This window comes from Tetrao urogallus (genome assembly GCF_951394365.1).
Source record: "Tetrao urogallus genome assembly, chromosome: 14".
NCBI classification, from domain to species: domain Eukaryota; kingdom Metazoa; phylum Chordata; class Aves; order Galliformes; family Phasianidae; genus Tetrao; species Tetrao urogallus.
In genome coordinates, this window is record NC_136827.1 from 13,593,277 (window position 1) to 13,613,590 (window position 20,314).

General features: G+C 41.5%; 1 protein-coding gene across 1 annotated transcript; it reads left to right on the plus strand.

Moving 5' to 3' along the window:
- Positions 1-13,129: 13,129 nt before the first annotated feature.
- On the plus strand, positions 13,130-20,069 carry CLK4 (CDC like kinase 4; the record flags this gene model as incomplete). Its single annotated transcript, XM_079542182.1, has 13 exons — positions 13,130-13,183; positions 13,834-13,991; positions 15,026-15,251; positions 16,445-16,535; positions 16,946-17,012; positions 17,999-18,115; positions 18,202-18,368; positions 18,477-18,571; positions 18,743-18,872; positions 19,189-19,271; positions 19,459-19,538; positions 19,727-19,814; positions 19,932-20,069. 13 exons carry the CDS (start codon positions 13,130-13,132, stop codon positions 20,067-20,069), a joined length of 1,494 nt encoding a protein of 497 aa, XP_079398308.1.
- Between the last annotated feature and the right edge of the window lie 245 nt (positions 20,070-20,314).

Sequence of the window (20,314 nt, forward strand, 5' to 3'; positions counted from 1 at the left end):
AGATAAAGAGATCACTGCAGTAGGTCAAAGAAAAGAAATCCGCAAACATTTTGCACTACTGATTCCAAAGATGCCTGTTTGGGATTTAGACAAATTCTTTTTTTGGGTTTTTTTGTTAGCCTTTTTGTTTTTCTTTTTTTTTTGTTTTTCTTTTTTTTTTTTTTGACTGCCTAACGTGATGGATGAACTGGATTCATCCACTGAAATCAACAGAACTGTGCACAAGGACGCTTTTCTAACTCTGAGACAGAGAGGAAGGACAAACAGATAATTTGTGGCTGTGCCCAAACTGCGTCAGGATCACTGTAACTTTTGCCTCTGAAGGAAAACAGAAGAAAATCAGGAGCATGGAGAACCATGGTACTGCAAAGGGAAAAAAAAAATATATATAGACATAAATATTTCAGAAGCAGGTGCTTCAGACAGCAGCTCTTTAAACCCTCTGAGGATTATAAAATCAAATCAGACACAGCAGCAATCTGGTTAATTGCTGAATGAAGAAAGAACTACTTAATCTAACATTAGCAGTCCCCCAGCCTTGTTGAACAAAGCACTGACTGCTACAGGTATAAGCTTCCAGTGGATGAAAATGACATCGGTCGCTCATAGATACCCATGTATGTCACATACAGATCACATCAGCATGGGAGAGCTGTGCAAATCCCATGCATTTTTACAGAGAACAATCTGAAGTATGACTATTGCTTAGTTACTATTCCTGCCTCTGCTGTTGTTTTTCTTACTGTGAATGTTGGCAGATCTGAGGAGGTTGTATGTGATAGTCCTTAAGGACCCCCTACACCCAACATCTAAAGCTGAACTGAAGAAGATGGACTCAGTTTACCTCTATTTAATGTGTGTAGCCTATTCCATAATTTCGTTCCTGCTGAGGTGCATCCTTTAGAGGGCTTCATCATGCTTAAAGAAAAAGAATACTGCATTATTGTACAGTATTATACAGTACTGTTTATTTTGCAATTTGATACTAAGAGGATAGGAAGGAAGAAATAATTGCTCTATTAGAGGGAGGGTAATTTCTTTAAGAAGACAAAGGGTTTCAGGCTAGAATGAATGCACTCAAGTGCAAAATCTGTCATTCGTTAGCAGATAACCATTTTCTTCCTCTTTAGTTTTTAGGTTCTAAACAGTATCTACCACTTCCTTACAGGTAATAGCAAGCAGGGACTACGTCTTCTTTTTAAATTTGTATAGTGATCATGGTGCTACTTTAACATATATAATATGTGATAATGAACTATGTGGATGTTAGAGTCAAAAGCCAGAAGAGTTTGTGTGTGGAAGGGCTGTTCCCACTTGCCCCCCAAAAAACCTCAAAAAGCTTAGCTGAAACCTAATGCCCTGTGATACTTTGCTTTATTACTGACTTGATGCTGACCTTTCAGATGTTCCACTCTGTCTACAATAGCAGGACATAAGGCTTTCTTTGAAATCATTAACTGCTTTATTTCAATTTAGAGTGATTCCAAATGGCCATAGGATTTGGAAAACTGAAGCTAATCATAAAAGCTGGCTGTACTGGCCTGCGCTTTTAGACAGAAAGCTGAAACTGCTCTTGCCTACTGCCAGACCTCACAAAGGTTGTCCATGCCTGAGTGAGGTGTTGAAATACGAGGCGTTGGTGAGGCAGTAGTTGAGGGCAGCCCAGGCAGCTGAGCTGACCTCGAGAACAGTGGCCTGAGACATGTTCTGTGTCATATGCTAACGCTTGGTATCTCCGGTGCAGTTCTTAGGTTGGGTTTTGATCTGTGGAAACCTGTGCAATCTGGATCATGGCCACGTGGCATCCACTCTTGCAGCTGGCTGAGCTGTCCGGGACAGCTTCTTCTAGATGTGCATTCACAGGGATGTGATGGAGAGCACTGATTCTCCTCTTCATTTATCTACCAGCACACAAGTTCAAGCAGGGGGAACATAAAAATGTCATGTCTGTACTCGGGCTCTGTATGGAAGAACTAAGTGTGAGGATGGGATGGCATCCTTCCAGCCAGGGAGCAATTCTTCCGGTGATACTGTTGATATACTGTTTGTTAATTTTTGTCCATGAGCTGAGAGCTATACAGGGAAACATACACACACAGCCATTGCTTCCAGCAGAACCATTTCCAAAATGATGCCATTAAAAAATTGTTTAATTCCAACCAAATCCAGAGCAATAACCATAAACATATCCATAAACAATGGCAGTGCTTACATATGTTTGCTAAATGGGTTTTTGTTGTTGTTGTTGTTTTTTGTAATGTCTGCATTACACATGCACAGCATGACTTCATGGCAGAACGGGTTTTTTAGTTGTCCGAAACCCACTGTGGGTGGATGGGCCCTTCCCTGAAACTGCTTTTTAAAGTGCAAATGATCATTTTCCAATGATCAATAGAGGCCGGTACAGCTGAGATGATAACACCCAAAGATGAATCGAATTTCCATTTCTTGTGATATTTTACAGCCTCGGGTACCTTCCGTGAATTCAGGCAATTTTGTGAGTTAAAATTTGGACTCATAGCATTTATCACTGCTGCAAACTAAATTACATTCACGGTCCAAAATTTTCAATCCCCAATACTTAAAATGGAAGCACTGAAGTTAGATTTAGGAAGGTATTAAGGGCTTAGTGGGACTTTCAGAAGCACCAGATCATCCTTAAGCCTTTATATAATCCCACATTTAAAAGGGGTTTTTTCCGAAGGTGCTAAACATCCTCATCTCTTGGTGGATACTAAAGCAATTAATGTTTCACAGAGGTGCATGGCATATTGATGCCAGTACACAGAACAGTGTATGATCTCCAGAAATGCTGCTTGCACCTTGCAAAATAACTGTAAGGCATGTAGTCATTGGACTAACATGAAAACAAGTTACAGTTAGTTATGCCATGGCTTTCCACCACTATTTTTTGGTGAATTTGCCTCCCTGATAACTGCATGAGCTAATGCAGCAGAGAACAGAGCAAAACTAGAGCTGGGACTTTCAGAAGCCCCAGATCATCCTAGGGTGTTAACACAGTAAGCCAGTGAGATGATACAGTCTTTCAGAAGCATTAACTTAGCTTCTGCCTATACAGCAATATTTGAAAAGACCTAAATATATTAAATCATTTCTGCACCTCCTCTTGTGTAATCAGAGTGCAGCACAAGTCCTGTATTTCATTTTTTGAGTGCCATTCTGCAACATAGGGCTAGATCCAAAGCTCATCAAAATACGAGTTGTGTGCCTTCAGCTTGTGTTGAAGTCAGCGGAGGAACTTGCTCAGTGCCTTCCAAAAGACAGTTAATCGTTCAGACTCGCTCTCAATTTCACGTCAGCATCAATCACATCACCTCATTAAAGGTGGATAGATAATTAAACATAGATCTTCTGGCCATGACTGAATTTGGAAGGTAGAGAACTCGTGGAGTCTCACCCAGAAGAGCCCCACGCAGCAGGGTGCACTTGCACAGTACATCCTTATCCCTCTGCTAGGCAGGTGGCAGTCCTGCTGTGCGACTGCTGGGAGCTCCCCACGCGGATAGAGGACATGCAGGTCTGGAATCAAACTGTGATCTCAGCAGTGCTGGGATCAACACAGTGCAGACACGGCTGCTAAGGCACTTCGAATTAGTTCAAGCGTAGAGATGTTTTCTTTAGCTTGGGAGTATGCTATGATGTGGTCAGTATTGATAAGATAATCACCTGCTTACAATTAAGCCAGCCCATTACTGATACCTTGGTCAGTTTGTCATGATTTATTGCAATAGTTTATGCACCTTTTCTTAAAGCACACGAGCACTGGTTTGCACGATGGTAAATCCAGCTTAGAACACCATTCAGATTACTGAATATATAGTTGGAGTTATCAAAAAGAAAAGATACTGGAGTTATCAGTAGAAAAGATACTGTTTTGCTTACAGTATCTGGCCTAATAATGACAGTGTTTTATAGAGACCTAACTCAAGCTCAGTGATGTGCCAGGGGAAAAATTCCAATTGATTTTGATGGGTTTTGGAGCAGTACTGTAACTGTAGCACTGCTCCAGGTTATTCATAGGAATTAAATTACATTGGCAACTTGAATAGTCCTTGGCCTTTTGTTAGGGCCAGTTCTGACTCTCAGATGGGCAGGTGCACTTAATAGGGTGAAAATCCAGCCTTGGCAAATGTCTTCTCTGACATTGCTGAAATTTCAGAAGCAAATTCAAGGAATTTGATCCAGAGAATTAATTCACATCTGAGAGCAGAATTTGGCCTTCTGGTTTTGAATCCTTTTTTCTTTTTAAAGCAGTAGAAATCAGCCTTACTGTCTCAGGAGTGTCTTTGATCAGAAATTAAAACCCCTTTGATTGTAAACTGAGTATTTCCATTGTTGCACTTGCAGAATAGGGTTAGGAAGAGGTGAGGAAGCATGGCAACGCTCCTTGCTCCCTTCTCAAAGGCTCAACTGTGGGCCAAAAACATTCCTTTCTTTTTTGTTAATGTTATCTGTTAAATGAGATTACCTCAGCATTTGGTGCAGGGAATTACTGAATTGTGTCTGGGGAACAGCATCGACATACCTGGTATCCATACAGCAGTGCATACAATGATGGGGTGCAGCAGTGATAGATGGTCCAGTACAAACTGTTGTGCAAATTCCTGTCCAAGCCCTGAGGTTTGTGAAGCTGGGATACAATGCTTTGGAAAGGTAGGACATGATTGGAAATTCACCTGAGGCAAAATGTATTTCATCCTCCATCCAACAGAATAATTACAAGAAAATTCTTGGAACTAAAAGTTCCTTTAGAGGGCTGGAAAACAGTGGAGAATTTGTTGCTTCATTGACAGAGATTTTAAGATCCAAGCAGCATGATAAAATAAGTACTAAAAAATTGTAACACCTTGATGGTTGTTAACTTTTGTATTTCACAGCATGGCAGCAGAGTGGAAAAAGATAACTGTGCATGTGCTATTCCTATTAACATCAATGGCAGCTGGGCAGGCCAAGGCAGGAGAGAATACAGTGACATGCAGTGATGCGTGCACCAAGCTGTACCAGTACTTTAACACTGGGCATGTTGGAAAGGAAGCACGCTGCCTTGGGGAGTCCCTTTCTTTATAATCAACATTTGCTGCTCTGTAGTCCCTGAGCTGAGCAGGGATGGCAACAAACAAGTTCCTTTTTTTTTTTTTTTTCAGTGGAACAGATCTGGAGGCAGACCTGTTTTGTATTTATTTCTTCTACAGTTCTTTTTGCATATTTTCAGATATGCAAAAAATATCAGCTACATTGTCAGTGCGCACAGAAGGCATCACATTCTGCACTTGTATACTATGCAAGATATATATTAGAAGTTAATAGCTTGTACGGGTGGCATTTCATACCCTCTGCAGAGGTGCAAGACACTGAAACTCAGGCTATAACCTCGGTTACAGAATAAAGCTATGGATAACTTGTCTAGATCCCTTGCCTTGCACTGTGGCCAAACTCAGACTGTAATGCTGTACGTTCAGAGAGGCTTGGACTGCCATCTCTCCCCTTGACGCCTTTCCCTCCACAGAATTGGCATTTTGCTCTATAAACAGCTCTTGCAAAATGCCACGGGAGTATTTTTCAGGTTCTCTGCCATACATGGGCTCTGCACTCATATACCAGAGCTGTCACTTTAGGAGTCCCTTCTCCCTTCCTTCCTGGCACCAGAAGTACCAGCCCAGACTAAAACTGCAGTGCAGCATTGCTCCCAGGCCTTCCTGAATGCAGAAGACTTCAAGTTCAGGACTCGCTTGTTCTGTAAGTTAAATACCTGTACAGTAAACTTCATTCTGAAATGTGCACAGCCTATTTAATGGACCTGTGACCAGAAAATCCCAGAACCCAGCTACCTTTTAGAGAAATGCAACTTCCTCAGTGAGCTGTGACTGGTCAGTATTGCATCATTGCTTTCATTATTTAATTAAGCTTCTACAATCCCCATATTTGGGGGACAGCTACGTGTGTGATCGTTTCCTGATGTCTGGCATATGAGTACACAGAATTGAGAAAATGGGGGCTATAATCTAGACAGCTGACACGAGATGTATTTTCATAACAGCCCAAGCTGGGTTACTGCTTATAGTATGTCCTCACCTTGAAGAAGAATTGTTCCAGTAAAATCCTCCTAACTCTTAAAGCTTTGTGAAAGATACAAGCACACAGCTATTAGACATGTTTCAAGATATGATTCTTACCAACAGGCAAGTACTTCCCTTAGGAGCCAGCCTGTAAAATGAAATAAAACTGCCAGTACGCAACACAGATGAAAAATAAATTGGCTTCTGGGTTCCAGAACTCTTCACTTTTAGCAAGTATTCATCAGTATACGAAGGTGAGAAATCAGAATCACAGAATCACAAATCAGATTTTAGTTTTGGATTTTTTAGCAAGCTCTGTGAAATGTGACAATACCAGCTATCTTAAGCCTGTACCCTAAGAGCATATTACTCCAAAACGTTTATTCACAGTCTTAAAAATGAGTAAACAGAACTGTCCTTATGTTCAGACTGAGAAATTAAAAGATGTGTGTCTGGTCACCTGGAAAACATGTGCTTTCAAAAATGTACCCCAAATTGTTTGCAACTTCTATGTTTCATCTATTCCTTGTAATTCCTTTTTACAACTGTGCTTGGAAAAAAATGGAAATTAGTTTTTAAGGAAGAGTAAGCTAGGATAAAAGGAAATATGGATTAAAAGACTGGTAGGCACTGACTGTGGGAACAGTAGTAATGAGGGGCTGTGTTTTTCCCATAGCTTTTTCTTTAAACTAAGCTATTTCATTTTCAGGCTGAACTGAAATCCCTTTCCCCTCCACAATACTCAAACCGTGTAGATTTGTTGGAAGTCCTCAAAGCAATTACCAACACTTTATCAACTGCGCAGGCAGAAAACAGTAAGGTTACTTGAAAGTGGCTGTTATGATTTTGTGACTGTACATAGATATTGCAAAATGTTAATGGTAAAATGCATACTGTACCCCCATAAACACTGCAAGAATAGCATGGTCATTGTTATGCTTTATAGCTGTTGTGGAAAATGTCTTAACCCGCATTCATGATTATAGTGCCAGTCCTACTCCCATGCCTTTTTATACAGTTGTGGTAAGATTGTTATGAAATCCTTTTGTCAGTCATGTTCAAGCTAACTTACCTGTGTATAGAATTTATATATTAAAAACCCCTAATTTATACTGTGTTTTAACAGTTTGCCTGAACTGTCTATGGTTTCTAAATTTTGTAATGTGAGTGTCAAATAAGAAGAATAAAAAAAAAAATTGGCCCAGCTGTGTGCATTTGGTTTCCCAATTTTATTTCAGGTAGGTATTTCAACACCTCTGAATGACAGAACGGGCTGAAAAGAAAATGATTGCTCTGAAACACCAAAAAATACAAAGATACTTCTGACTCAACAGTCATGAATACGCATATAGATGTGAAAGAACCTGTGGCGTCTGCTTTTCCTTGCTGCCACTGCACTGCTTCTCTCTTCATACTCAGACACTTGGGAGACTGTACTGCGCTTTATACTGCAAGGAAAAGAGACAAATTCTATTGTTTCTCACTATAATGTGTTTTCCCAAAAAGGAGTCATAGGCTCAAAATACCACAATGAGAGCTGCAGCTTGGCCTGAACGTTCTCAGTCTGTTCCTATAAAACTTTGTGGTACAGCTGGTGTTTAAATGTGTGCTTTTTATTATTGGTATTGCAGTAGTTGGAGAGCTTCTATTTGGGGACCCATTTCAGTAAGTATGTCCAGTAAGACACATCCATGCTTCAAGTAGCTTAAAATTGTTTTAAAGAAAGAGGCTTAGCAGTGGAGTTTCCTTGATAAAGCATTACATTGCTTTTGTGGGTTGCTTTCTGCCTGGCTGTGTAAGCAGCACCACTTACTGCAAAGCCTGCAGAAGTGAACACTTCTGTGAACAAGCCCAGTTCTCTCACAGTGGCACAGCTCTTGCCAAGAGGAACTATGGCTGAATTTCCTCTGAACTAGAGCTTATTCAGGCTTCCCAGCGTCAACCCCTGAACCTTTATCAGGTTAAAGTCTCTCAATCCTCGGAAGACTCAATTATGCCACAAGCAGACTGAGAGAAGCTGAAGTTTCAGCAGAGCCTATGAGCCTTGCAGTAAAAGGGAACAGATCAGGTCAGCTCAGCCCAGGGTGACCCCAGCACAGTGTTATAGAACTTAAAACCAGTGTACACACTGGCAAGCAAACATCTTGCCCTAGCAGCAGTCTGCCAGTCACTGAGGGCACAGCATTCTGATTGCCCTTAGCAGATTCACATGCTGTATGGATGTGCCATAGGCTGCAGAGGCAGTTCCTGTCGGCCAGCTGTCACAGCTCGAAGGAAGCGATCCCATGGCTGGGCCACAACTTCACCAATGCAAATAAACACAAGTGCACATATGCTAGGTTCTGGACCCCTGCTTTCCTAAGGAAAATTCCAGTGAGTTATTAATGAGGGAAATGTGTCTCCAAGCCCAGATTTGAACTTGCTTTTTTTTGCTGTTGCTGTTTGCATTTTTGTGTTCTACTGTATAAACTGCAAACCTTCTAAAAGTATCCCTTTAAAAAATGAAGTGTCAAGGGATGGAAGTACCACTGTCATTGGGTTCCCACAGCTTATTCACACTACAGCTCCCCTTATCTCTTGAATTTATACATGCCACAACAATCTGGGACAGCCCCTCACCTGCCCATTAGTTACAGTGATTTGTGAAATGAATAATATTTTTCCCTGATACATCTTAGCAAGGTTCCTGGTGTTCTTTTTCCATCCCCATCGCTCAGACTCTTCTAAATAGGCTGTGTTGTTATTACTCTGTCCTTGAGCTCCCAAACAAGGCACAGCTATGATAGTCTCTCCAGCACTGTAAAACTCAAACCCTGGAAGTGCAGAAATCCACAAACTACAGGCAGAACCAATAATCAACCATACTCAGGCACTGACCAGAGAGAAGAAAAAACAAAACCAATACATTTTAATTAAAAGAAGCAAGCACAGTTCTGAAAGTACTGAAATCCAGGAGATTTTGGCTCTGTCACTGAGCCTCCTGAGGCTCAGGGCAAAGTAATCAACCTCTGCTTTAAATTTTGTAACCGAACAATGAGAAAAGTAAATGAGATTTACATCTCCTGAATGGCATCTGTGAGGATGGATCATCTATTGCTGTAAAGTTCTTGAAAAAGGAACCAATACAAGTTTGCATTTTGAGGGCAGTGTTTTGAATGTAGCTGTTCATGCATGCACAGATGGGTCTCACTGGGGTAATAACACTGCAGAGTAATGTCTTCTGTTGTACAGAACAAAGTAAAGCGTGGTTCCACTGTGAGTTACTCTCTCACGTTGTACACACATTTGGTGTTGTATAAGCTAATTAAGGATATATCTCATATAAGCAAAAGGAAATGCCACACGAATTGGCAACAGAAGGAGCTTTAAATGCACTCAAAAGAGTTTCCCTCCCATTTTCATTGTGATTTAATTCCTCTAATTTGGCTTTTCATTGTTAGATCGCTGCCATTTTAAAAACGGCCATTTCTAGAGGGGCTCTCACTCTCTATGCACTACATCACTGGTCCTGGCCAGTGAACTTCTGATTTTATCCTTCTCAGGAATACCACCTGAATTCCAGCAGCCTGATGTCTCTCTTCTGCCGGGTCTCCACTGCCACCTCCTGAACAGGAAGGAAAACGAACTGTTCTCAATACGGCTTTTCTTTGGAACGTCTACAGAGGTATCTCTGAACACACTGTCCTCTGTTCAGCACAAAGGCAGCAATATTTGGAAGTCTGCTTTGTAGCATACAGCGTACAGGCTGCTCTCTGTAAAGCCTATTGTAAGGCTTTTACTTCAGGGTGAAATTTCCTTAATTTACATTATGTGTGTCTGGTAAGAAGAACGTACGACATTTACATATACCACTTCTCCAAAACTATTCAAAACGAAAAGCTAATTATTCTTAACTTCTGACAGATTTATTCCTCCTTCAGTTGTCAGCCAAAAGCCTCTGAAGGAAAACAGTAAATTTAACTAGCTTTCGTGTGTTGCATTTTCATACTGAGTAACAGTTATTTCTGTCCCTTTTTCAGCCTGAAGATCCTTTGTGCTAACAGATGAGAACCAAGATATCTTAGAAGGAAATTTCTCCTGCTTCATGGTACAGTTGTTTTTGATATTCTCTTTATCTTTTCTTTCTGTTGCTTGCAGTCTGCCTATTCCTCAGGCTGGGGCTGAGGGAAATTGGCTGTTGGGAAAGCAAAACACTGCAGACCTTACTGCTATCTTTGTTCTTATGTGCTAAAATAACAAACCACCAAAGCTATCCTTGGCATTGAGAGATTAGGTGCATGACATGACTACAAGGTAACATGGCTTTTTTAAAGACAAATGGCAATAAACAGAGCTCCATAACTCAGTTTCTATCCTTAAAAAATAAATAAATGAAGAGAAACAGGCCTTTCAATCTTGTGAAAACCAGATTTAAATGTCTTCCATTTTAGTACTGTTCGCTGATAGTTTGGGGACTGTGAAAAAGCCCCAGCACTTGTTCAACTAAAGGAGCACTCACATTAGGCATTGCGCTCAGTGTTCCAGTTACAAAAGTTCTGCGTGTCAGAGGGAAAATGTGTTAAAGCTGTACTGGGAAAGAGGTCCTGAGTTTGGGATGTTTCAGTGCACCCACTAATAGGCAGAGATCCGTAGTGCTTTCACTGAGCGAATTCATGAGTTAATGAATTGGAAGGTGGCCTATCAGATGCAGCTTCCCCGAGTTTGTACCTTCTTTCTTCGGGTGATACAAATCTCTTCTGTGCTAGAGGAGTTTGCAATCACATTTGTCCACTGTATACTGCATTAATTCAGGGTTTGCTCTCCTTGAAGCCTCTGACTGTCCTGGAAGCAGAGTTCCTGAGGGCAGCGCTCTGTGGGCACCCCATGGCAGCAGCACAGCAACCCGGCCCCACCTCCGCCATGCCCGCTTCTCTTGGCTGGGAATGTCCTCGTGACTCCGCTCAGGAACACCCGTGTTGCGGGGTCAGACCAATTCTGCACCACCGAGGGGAGGCTGCAGCCTGCTGACTTGGGCAGAAAGTTTGATCGCCGCACGACCTGCACTCAGGGAAGGCTCTTATGGTCCCTACTTGAGCTGCTTTAAACCTTAAGCGCCGGAGTGAAGCCAGATGTAACGGTGGGAACCACCAGGCGCCAAATCGCTTTGCTACAACGTCTGCCGGGGTACAGCAGCTCTCTGGTGGGTGGGGGGGCACCGCAGTGTGAGGTGATGCTGGGGACTGAGAGCGGTCTTTGAACCTCAACACGATTTTGAGACCTCAGCTCCTCAGGGCTGCCCGGCAATGGCAGCGGGAGCGCAACGCCGCACAGCCCAACACCTGCCCTCACCGAACCCGCCATTACTGAGGCGCTCAGGGGGGCGGGGCGTCCTCCCCCTCCCCCAAGGCCCCTCCCGCCGCTGTGCGTGTGACGTCAGTGCGCAGCGCTTCCGGGAGCGGGGCGGGCGGTGGGGAAGCAGCGTTCTGCCTTCGGCCGCCGCCGCCATTTTGTTGGTGCGCGCAGGGCGGACGCAGGTCTCGCTTGCCTTTTTTCTCAGCTGTAAGTAACGTTGTCGGCCCAATTCTTCAGTTCTTTTTTTTTTTTTTCTTTCTTTCTTTTTTCGTTTTTTTTTTCTCTCTCTCTACTGTTTCTAGGGAGGCTGGAGCGGAGGGGTTTGATGGGGGCCGCAGGGCCGGGGGAGCAGTGTGAGGAAGGGCGGTGCGGTGGGAGGCGGCCCGCGGGTCCAGCAGCGCTCCTGTGGGGCTTTGCGTACTGCGCAGCGGGGGAATCGGGGCTCGGAGCACGGAGGGAAGCGGACTTCAGCCGTGCCGGCGGAGCGGAGCTGTGACCTCCCGATACGTGCCGGGTTGGCGGGGGGGGGGGGGCACTGAGAAAACGCTGCGTGCGCATGGCCGGCGGGCCGCGGCTGCACGGCCCCATGTGGAGGAACGGGGCTGAGGGCGGCCCACGGGGCGCGTTGGGACCGCGAACTGTGTAGGAAGGCGTTATTTCGTGTCAGCTGTCAGTGTTACGTAAGGGCTTCGGTGCATGAATTTAGAGAGAGTCCGTAAGAGCGCAAAAAAAAAAATCTTAAGGTGGATCCTGCTGTGAAATGGATTGGGCCTTTCGCGGGTCGATTCTCCAACAGTCTGTAGCAATTACTTGCTCGTTAGCATTTACTCGGGTCCCTTCAGGACAGAACAGGCAGCTTCTGTCTTTATTAACTCGGGGCTGAAGTGCAGTTAATCAGCGGTTTGTCCTCAACAAAACCGTTTCTCGAAGGTTCTGTGGGAAATTCCCATTCTCCCTCTGCAGGGCTCTTTCGTGGGGATTTTATTTAATATTTGCCCCTTTTGTAGAGCCTCATTGCAGGCTGCCAAATGGGAGGGAGCAAAATCCTCAGTTCACCTGTGAGAGAGTTGGCTGGGGGAACAGAATGCTTTCCACCTCAAAAATAGAATAGCTGCAACCTGAGAGTGCCTCACAGTTCGAGTTATATAGGTTGGAAATAGAGGTGGGTAAGAAAATAAGAAACGAGGCACTGACAGATCTTACTTCTGTCTTGACCCTTCAGGCATGTTTATTGATGGATTCATATTTTTATTTCTTACTAACGTGAATAAGATTTTCAGGAGAGCTGAATCTGATTCAGATGGTCCAGTCACTTAGTTTTGCAGTATTTAAAACATTTCCATAAAATTAGCAAGTGATTTTTTTTTTTAACTACCCGCCTGTCAGAAATGTTAAGTGTCTTAGCAGACTTCTTTTTCAGAAGCAGGTTGCCATGTATGCATTCTAAAAATTCCTTTCTTCATGCCTCCAGTTGGTGTAGAGGCAACCAGTTTTGTTAGTGACAATTTGCACAGTGAAATGCCCTTATTTTTTAATGTTGAAGTTATTTCTAAACTTCTGTTCTTGCTGTCACTAAGTATTGTGAAAGTACTTTGCTCTTCAGAAAGAACACTGAAAGAAATATGTGAGCTTATTTTTGCTAAAGGAGGTGAAATGCGTGCAGTTGATCCTGATGGACTCTTAGTTCTACAGCTGTGCTTTGCTTTCTTTTTCAGCTGTGCATGTACCTGTTTGAACACCGAATTCCTGCATATAACGTCCAGCAACAGAAGTTGGTGGGTTTTGTCTTTGGCAAGTCAGCTGTATTGTGGAGCACCTGCGTGCTGGCAGAGTTCAAAAACTGTGGCTTGGCTCGTGGTACCTCAGTTAGGTTAATTTATCAACATGTGCTGTATGATTACTTAAAAAAAACAAAAAAAAAAAACCAACAGCGTAAAGAGGTTTGTGGGATGTGTTTGAGGCCAACAAACACATCCCACATATGTGGCTTTCATGTAGTAACTTAAGCGCCCGTGGTATGAAGAGCTAAATCTGCAGTTTGTCAGATATTTGAAGGTTAAGGTCCCTCCAGGAGAAGTCTCTTCAAGGAAATGATTCTCTTCAGTCACTTGAGAGTTTATTTAAAACACGCTCTAATAACATGTTTGAAGCTATTAAGCAAAGATGAGTTGGCCCATTTAGCCTTGATTTGTGTTTCGTAACAGTGTTAGGATGGGAAAACGATGCCTGCTCACCTCAGTAATGTGAGGGAGAAGCTGAGGAAGAAGAATTGAGGAAATGGTTTTCTAGCTCTGTCATTTGATCAAACTGCAGTAATGGACTCACAGCTACAAATACCAGTGTAACACTTCTGTCTTCTGTGTGTTTTTTTTGTGTGTTGTTTGTTTGGTTTGTGTTTTTTGTTTGTTTTTGTTGTGTTTTTCAGGAGCAGATGCGTCATTCAAAACAAAGCCACTGCCCTGAGTGGGATGACAGGAGGAGCTGGGATCAGAGAAAGCACAGCAGCAGCCGTAAGCGCAGGAAACGGTCCCACAGCAGTGGACAGGAAAGCAAGCACTATAAACCAAATCATGTTTCAGAAAGGTATAAGACTCTGAATTGAGTAGTGCTAATACTTGTTATTGTATCTAAAATACATGTCCAGGATGAGAGTTTCTAGATGTGCAGAGCTGGTGATTTCTTAAGGTTCGACTCAAGACAAGCTTAAGAGGTAGTTCGTATGCAGTATTTAAATCATTAAATAGGAATTATTTAATAAAAGCAGTAAGTGGTACTAGTTTGGTTCACTATTAACAGTTAAGCATTCAGTATTAAATTTCAAGTGAAAAGTGTGTCCATTTGCTTACTTCTAATGTGAACAAAAGGAGGGGAAGAGAAGGCTTGTTTTGTAAATGGTAAGTATGAGTTAGATTTCAATAATGTGGAGGTGGTTTGCTTTTTCTTCCACCCTGCTTTCCCTGGAAGGATGTGTTTTTCTGTTTTTGCTTTGAGAAGAAGATCCCGTGGAATTGTTTTAAGAGCTCATAGTCGTGCTTGTAAAATGCTGGCAGGGGTATGTATGTGTTCAGCAGCTGAGGCTCCTTGCCTCTGCGGCTTTAAGGCTGTTTGGCTTTTGTTTTTTCTGGGCAGAAGATTCTTGATCCAGATACTTCCCTAAGTATTCAGGTTGAAGTAAAGCACTAAGGAACAATACTGCTAATCTTAGAATCTCCAGGTTCTGTCTTTCCTTTTCAATACTTGGAGCTTTGGAAGAACAGAAGGGGGTTATTGTTGTAGCAGGAGCATTTTATCCTTCGGCTTTGGAGATTGTAACTTGATTTGTTTGATGTATTTTAGAAAGTGCCTCTCCTTTTTGAGGCCAGACTTCTTTCTTACTATGCAAACTGAACTGATGATGTGTTTATTGTTCCTGTGGATGGCTGCTATGTATTTGAGACTGACAATGTCATTAGTTCCTAATAAAGTAACCTGAAAAGCTCCACTTCTTTTGAGGAGGGAGTAAATTAGAAAAGTTCTTTGGTGTAAAGACGGATGCTGTGTAACTCAGTTCAATCACTTATCTTGTTGGAACCGCAAGTTTTTGAAGTGGAGAACATTCACTTAAAATATATTTTCAGTCATTATTTGGACGATAGAGCCATAAATGAAAGAGACCATCATGACCGGAGATATGTTGAGGAGTACAGAAATGACTTCTGTGAAGTATATGACCACAGGCATTATCAGAGAGACTATGAAAAGAGTCACCATCATCACTATAGCAAATCCTCTGGTCGGAGCAGGAAAAGTAGTCATAAAAGGAAGCATAAGAGACATCATTGCTCCAGTCACCAATCACATTCGGTATGAGTAATTTTTAACTTTATTATTAATGAATTAGTGGCAATAGACTTCTTAAGTGACTGCTAGAACTTCAATTCCTGATCACAGTACTTTGGGGAACTATTTTATTACTGAAGGATTTGTAGTTGAATCCATTAGTGATGGTATGAGTATGTTCTTAGTAGCGAGTTTTGGATGGGGCTGTTGGGGGGGCAGCAGTAGCTGCACACTGGGTTTGGAGATAGCAAGCAGCCACAGCACTGGGGTTATTTTGAGAAATGTTGCATTGAAAACAAAGGCACATAACGATGCTGTAGTACAGTGCAGCCATCCCTTCAGTCTTGCAGCATAGAAAACTGTCTGGTTTTCAGGTAGACTGTGAGATGCCATCCATTTTATTATTAAAAGCAATTTAAATAAAACGCCTTTTAAAAGTAAACCCAATTGGGTGTATGGAACATGCATGTCTGGTAAATTGATGAGGAGAAGCTGCACAATTCTACGCCTGATTTCAGGAAACTGTACTGAGCCATGTGCCTGGCCAGTGGCAGCTAATGTCTCACTGAAGATATCTGATAACCTTGCTGCTTGCCTTCATAGAAGGCACACTGAATTTCTCATGATGGGTACAATGCTTTCTGGTAAATCTTAGCTCTGAGTATTTTATGCCATGTTCCTGCTATAGAAACAGCAGGTTGTAGTAGATTATGCCATGCAAACCAGTAGCTTGAAGTAATTGTTCTTCACTCTTTATCTACAAAGGAAGTAAGATTACTTGATAGTCTTTAATATTTAGATGAGAAGAATTGTCTTTATTTTTAAAATGTACATTTCATCTGATTGTAAGCTTAGCTATGTAATCAAATATTGCTTTTTGCTATATGATAGCAAAGTATTAGAAGTAGTGACGTTGCATACTTAATCTGTTTTCAATTAAGCCACTGTTTGAGAGTCAAAATTGTGTTGTTTTTTTCTGTTGCCTTATCGCTTTAAGTATTTATCTGAAAATCTGTTCCTTGCCATGTTTTTCTTCTGTAACATAAACTGTGCCCTGTGAATTTCTGGGGACTGAATTTGAAATTGCTCCTGCCAACTGTTCGTGGCCTGGTGCGTTACTGAATGCCTGAATATCTCCCCGCTGAATGAATTGCGTATTCTGCCCTGAATTCACTCTGATATATTGATTGGCTGGACGATCTTGGTGCCGTTTCCAGAAGAGTCACCGAAGGAAAAGATCCAGGAGTGTAGAGGATGATGAGGAGGGTCACCTGATCTGTGAAAGTGGAGACGTTCTAAGAGCAAGATGTATAGAACATTTTTCAACACTTTTTTTAAAAAAACCTTTCAGCAAAAAAGTCTGTTTAGAATAGTATGTCAGAGGAGGGGGGCTGAGGAAATCTTCATTGCTCTTTTTGTTCTGTTTGTTTTTTTTCGTGCTTTTGTTTTTTTGCATATCTTCTTTTCTGTAGAGTTTTAAGTACTGTATTCAAAAAGTTGCAAGTAGTAAATGAACTTGAGTTTTGAGATTAGAGCAAGAGATAGGGTTTTTTTTGGCTAACTGTTTTCATGACGCCTGTCCAATAAAATAACACGTTCTGTCGCTGAGATTTAAAGTAATTATGCTTTTTGTAATGGCACATTTTAAAATCTGCATTAGTAATATTCATTCTTACCTAAGTAGTTACATAATTCTGACTTCGGTTTGTTCTTTTTAGATGAAATTGTTGCGACTTTAGGAGAAGGCGCTTTTGGAAAAGTGGTGGAGTGCATAGATCATGATATGTAAGTGTCAGCAAGTGCCCCTCGTGCCACAAGGTGCTGCTCAGCTCGGAAATTAAAGTTTTTTTGTTTCTCCTTTTGCTGTGTGGCAGCCCTCGCTTGGTATTGCCTTTGTATGAGATGGCATATAAAGAAATAGTTCTGGTTGCTTTTTCTCTGAGATTTTGAGAATCTGTCCTTAACAGTAAATTTCCTTTGCCATATTCTTCTTGGGGAACATCTGCCTGAAAGGATTTATTTCAAAAATAACCCATTCTGTGTGTGTTTGTGTGTGTGTGTATATATATATATTCCTTTACAAACTGTCTAAGTGCATAGTACAAATCACTAATTACTGGAGCCTGAGATCATGTTGAGAAGGCAGAAAGTATTCTTAAGTACAGAGGCGCTTTAAAATTGTCAGTGAGAGAATAGGATAGAGTGGACTTAGTGTAGCTGTGTTCTTTACAGTAATATCCTTAGCATTTCAGTGTGCTACTGAGTGCAGATCTGCTTGTACGAGCACAAAACATTCAGGATCCAAACAATAAAATGAATTACTGCAATAAAATAAATGCACTGATACCATTAGGAGCACTGAGAGCTGGAACAAGTTATGTAGGCTGCCAAAAAAATGGACAAATTCTTGCAGTTGTTTTCTCAGAAGAGAGATTTGCAGGTTTTTGTGTCATCTTTTGGGTGGGTTCCTGATGTTTATTCAAAGTGAATCAGCTGTGTAAGACTGAGAAATAGTTGCATATGCATATGAGAAATGTAGCATGTGCTGTGGCTGTATGAGCTTAACAAGAACTGTTTCTGCTTTTAAAAAAAAAAAAAAGTAATACCTGGCTTTCCTTTGGAATTTGCTTCAGTCACATTTCCCCTAATCCAGCGTGTAATCAGCTGTGACCTTTGATTTTTTGTGTTCATTTTATTGTAACTAGACTGCTGTGGCCGTGTAGATGTTTAATGATAACCGGTTTTGTTTGTGATATTTCTCTGTTCTGAAGGAGAGGAATGCACGTAGCTGTTAAAATAGTGAAAAATGTTGGTAGATACCGAGAGGCGGCCCGCTCAGAAATACAGGTGTTGGAACACTTGAACACCATGGATCCCAGCAGCACTTTGTAAGTATGGATGGAGAGGAGCATACCAAGAACTCGCCAAAGAAATGAGTCTGTGTATTTATATTCTTTTTTCTTCTTTTTTTAAGCCGCTGTGTCCAAATGCTGGAATGGTTTGATCATCATGGCCACGTTTGCATTGTTTTTGAGCTGCTTGGACTTAGCACCTATGATTTCATTAAGGAAAATAGCTTTCTGCCATTTCATATTAATGACATTAGAAATATGGCTTACCAAATCTGCCAATCTATAAACTGTAAGTAAGCCTGACTACTGTTATCAAACATGTTTATGTGCTCTCTTCTTTTCACTTTGGTAAATTTAATCTGTTAACCGTGGTATATTTTTCCTTTGTTTCTTACAGTTTTACATCATAATAAATTAACTCATACAGATTTAAAGCCTGAAAATATTCTATTTGTGGAGTCTGATTACATAGTGAAGTACAACGCAAAAATGGTAAGCGTGTGCTTTTTGTCTCAGCGTTGCAACTGCCTTCATCTGAAGTTTCCTTTTTAGCACAATTATGCTAACTGGAATTCTGAAAATAGTTTAAATGGATAGTGTGGTATCTTCTGCATGAGTATGCTTTTAAAAATAGTAACCAACAGCACTTGGATTCTCTTACAGAAGCGAGATGAACGCACCTTAAAGAACACAGACATAAAAGTGGTTGATTTTGGAAGCGCAACTTTTGATGATGAACATCACAGCACTCTGGTGTCCACGAGACATTACAGGGCTCCTGAGGTCATCTTAGGTCAGTGGCAGCCTTCAAGCTTCCTGGCAGATAACTGCAGTTCATCCTGATGTCGTTATTTAGTAAACTGGAGGGGTGCCTCGTGGTTCTCACAGTTGAGCCATCTCTCACAGGTGGTGACTTTTTGAAAGTCTGAAGTAGAAGGAAACATTTCTTGAACTTGAGACATATCACTCCTCCCTACCAACCAGGGTGGGGAGGGGTGTGAATGGGGAAGGCAGGCATCAGACGATGCATGAAAACTGGATGTATTCTTCATGGATTGCAGATTTTAAGCATATATTAAAAAGTGAAAGAAACTTTGCATGTTTTGCAGCACTGGGATGGTCGCAACCCTGTGATGTTTGGAGTATTGGCTGCATTCTAATCGAGTATTACCTGGGATTCACAGTGTTTCAGGTATGCATGTTAAGTTAAGTGGAACGTTTTTGTTACAGATTCCTGACTTTGATCTTGTAATGCCATATACTCAACGTCTAGTTTAATGAGTATTACAGAGATAAGATCATGCAAAACAATTGGAATCTGAAGATGCTGCAGTGATACTTTGGCAAATGTTGCTTTTTTTTTTTTTTTTTAAACACAGACACATGATAGTAAAGAACACTTGGCAATGATGGAAAGAATACTGGGGCCTCTGCCAGCTCACATGATCAAGAAATCCAGGTAAGTACGTGACAGAAGGAGTAAGTTGCCTTGTATATTCCTATTGTAAAAGAAATTTTAGATGTTCCAGTTAAGACTTGCAGGCTTGTTAGCTGCTAGTCTGTTGTGAGAGATTGTGCCAGCTTTAGCTGAGTGTAAGCAGTTGGGAGCAGTCCTAATAGTGACAGCATCTTTTCCTCGTCCCACAGAAAGCACTATTTTCACCATAACCAGTTGGACTGGGATGAACACAGTTCTGCAGGCCGGTACGTCAGGCGGCGCTGTAAGCCTTTAAAGGTAGGAGAGCAGGTTGTGATTATCCGTGTCACGGAGTGACAAGAAGCATAAAACCATGACATTCTGTTGCGTTCCCAAAAGTGAAAGAGCTTTTAAATACTTTGTTTGTTTTTCTAGGAGTTCATGCATTGCCAAGACACAGATCATCAAAGTCTGTTTGACCTCGTTCGCAGGATGCTAGAGTATGATCCAGCCAAAAGAATTACTCTCGATGAAGCCTTGCAGCATCCTTTTTTTGACCCATTAAAAAAATAAATGAATTCAAATGTCTTTTATGCTTCTCCAAGGAGATTTCCTAGACTGTGTCAGTCAACAAAGGTTGCATGAAACTTTTGTAAACTTTTAAGTTATTTTGTACAGTTAAGTCTGTAAATACTTCTGTTTTGTAAACTGTCATGTTTATCTTGTTGAGCAGTTGTAGTCTTGATTATGGATATCGAAGTGAAAAATAAAAGTAATTTTCATTTTTGAAAACTGTTTTCTCTTTGAAACTTCACCCA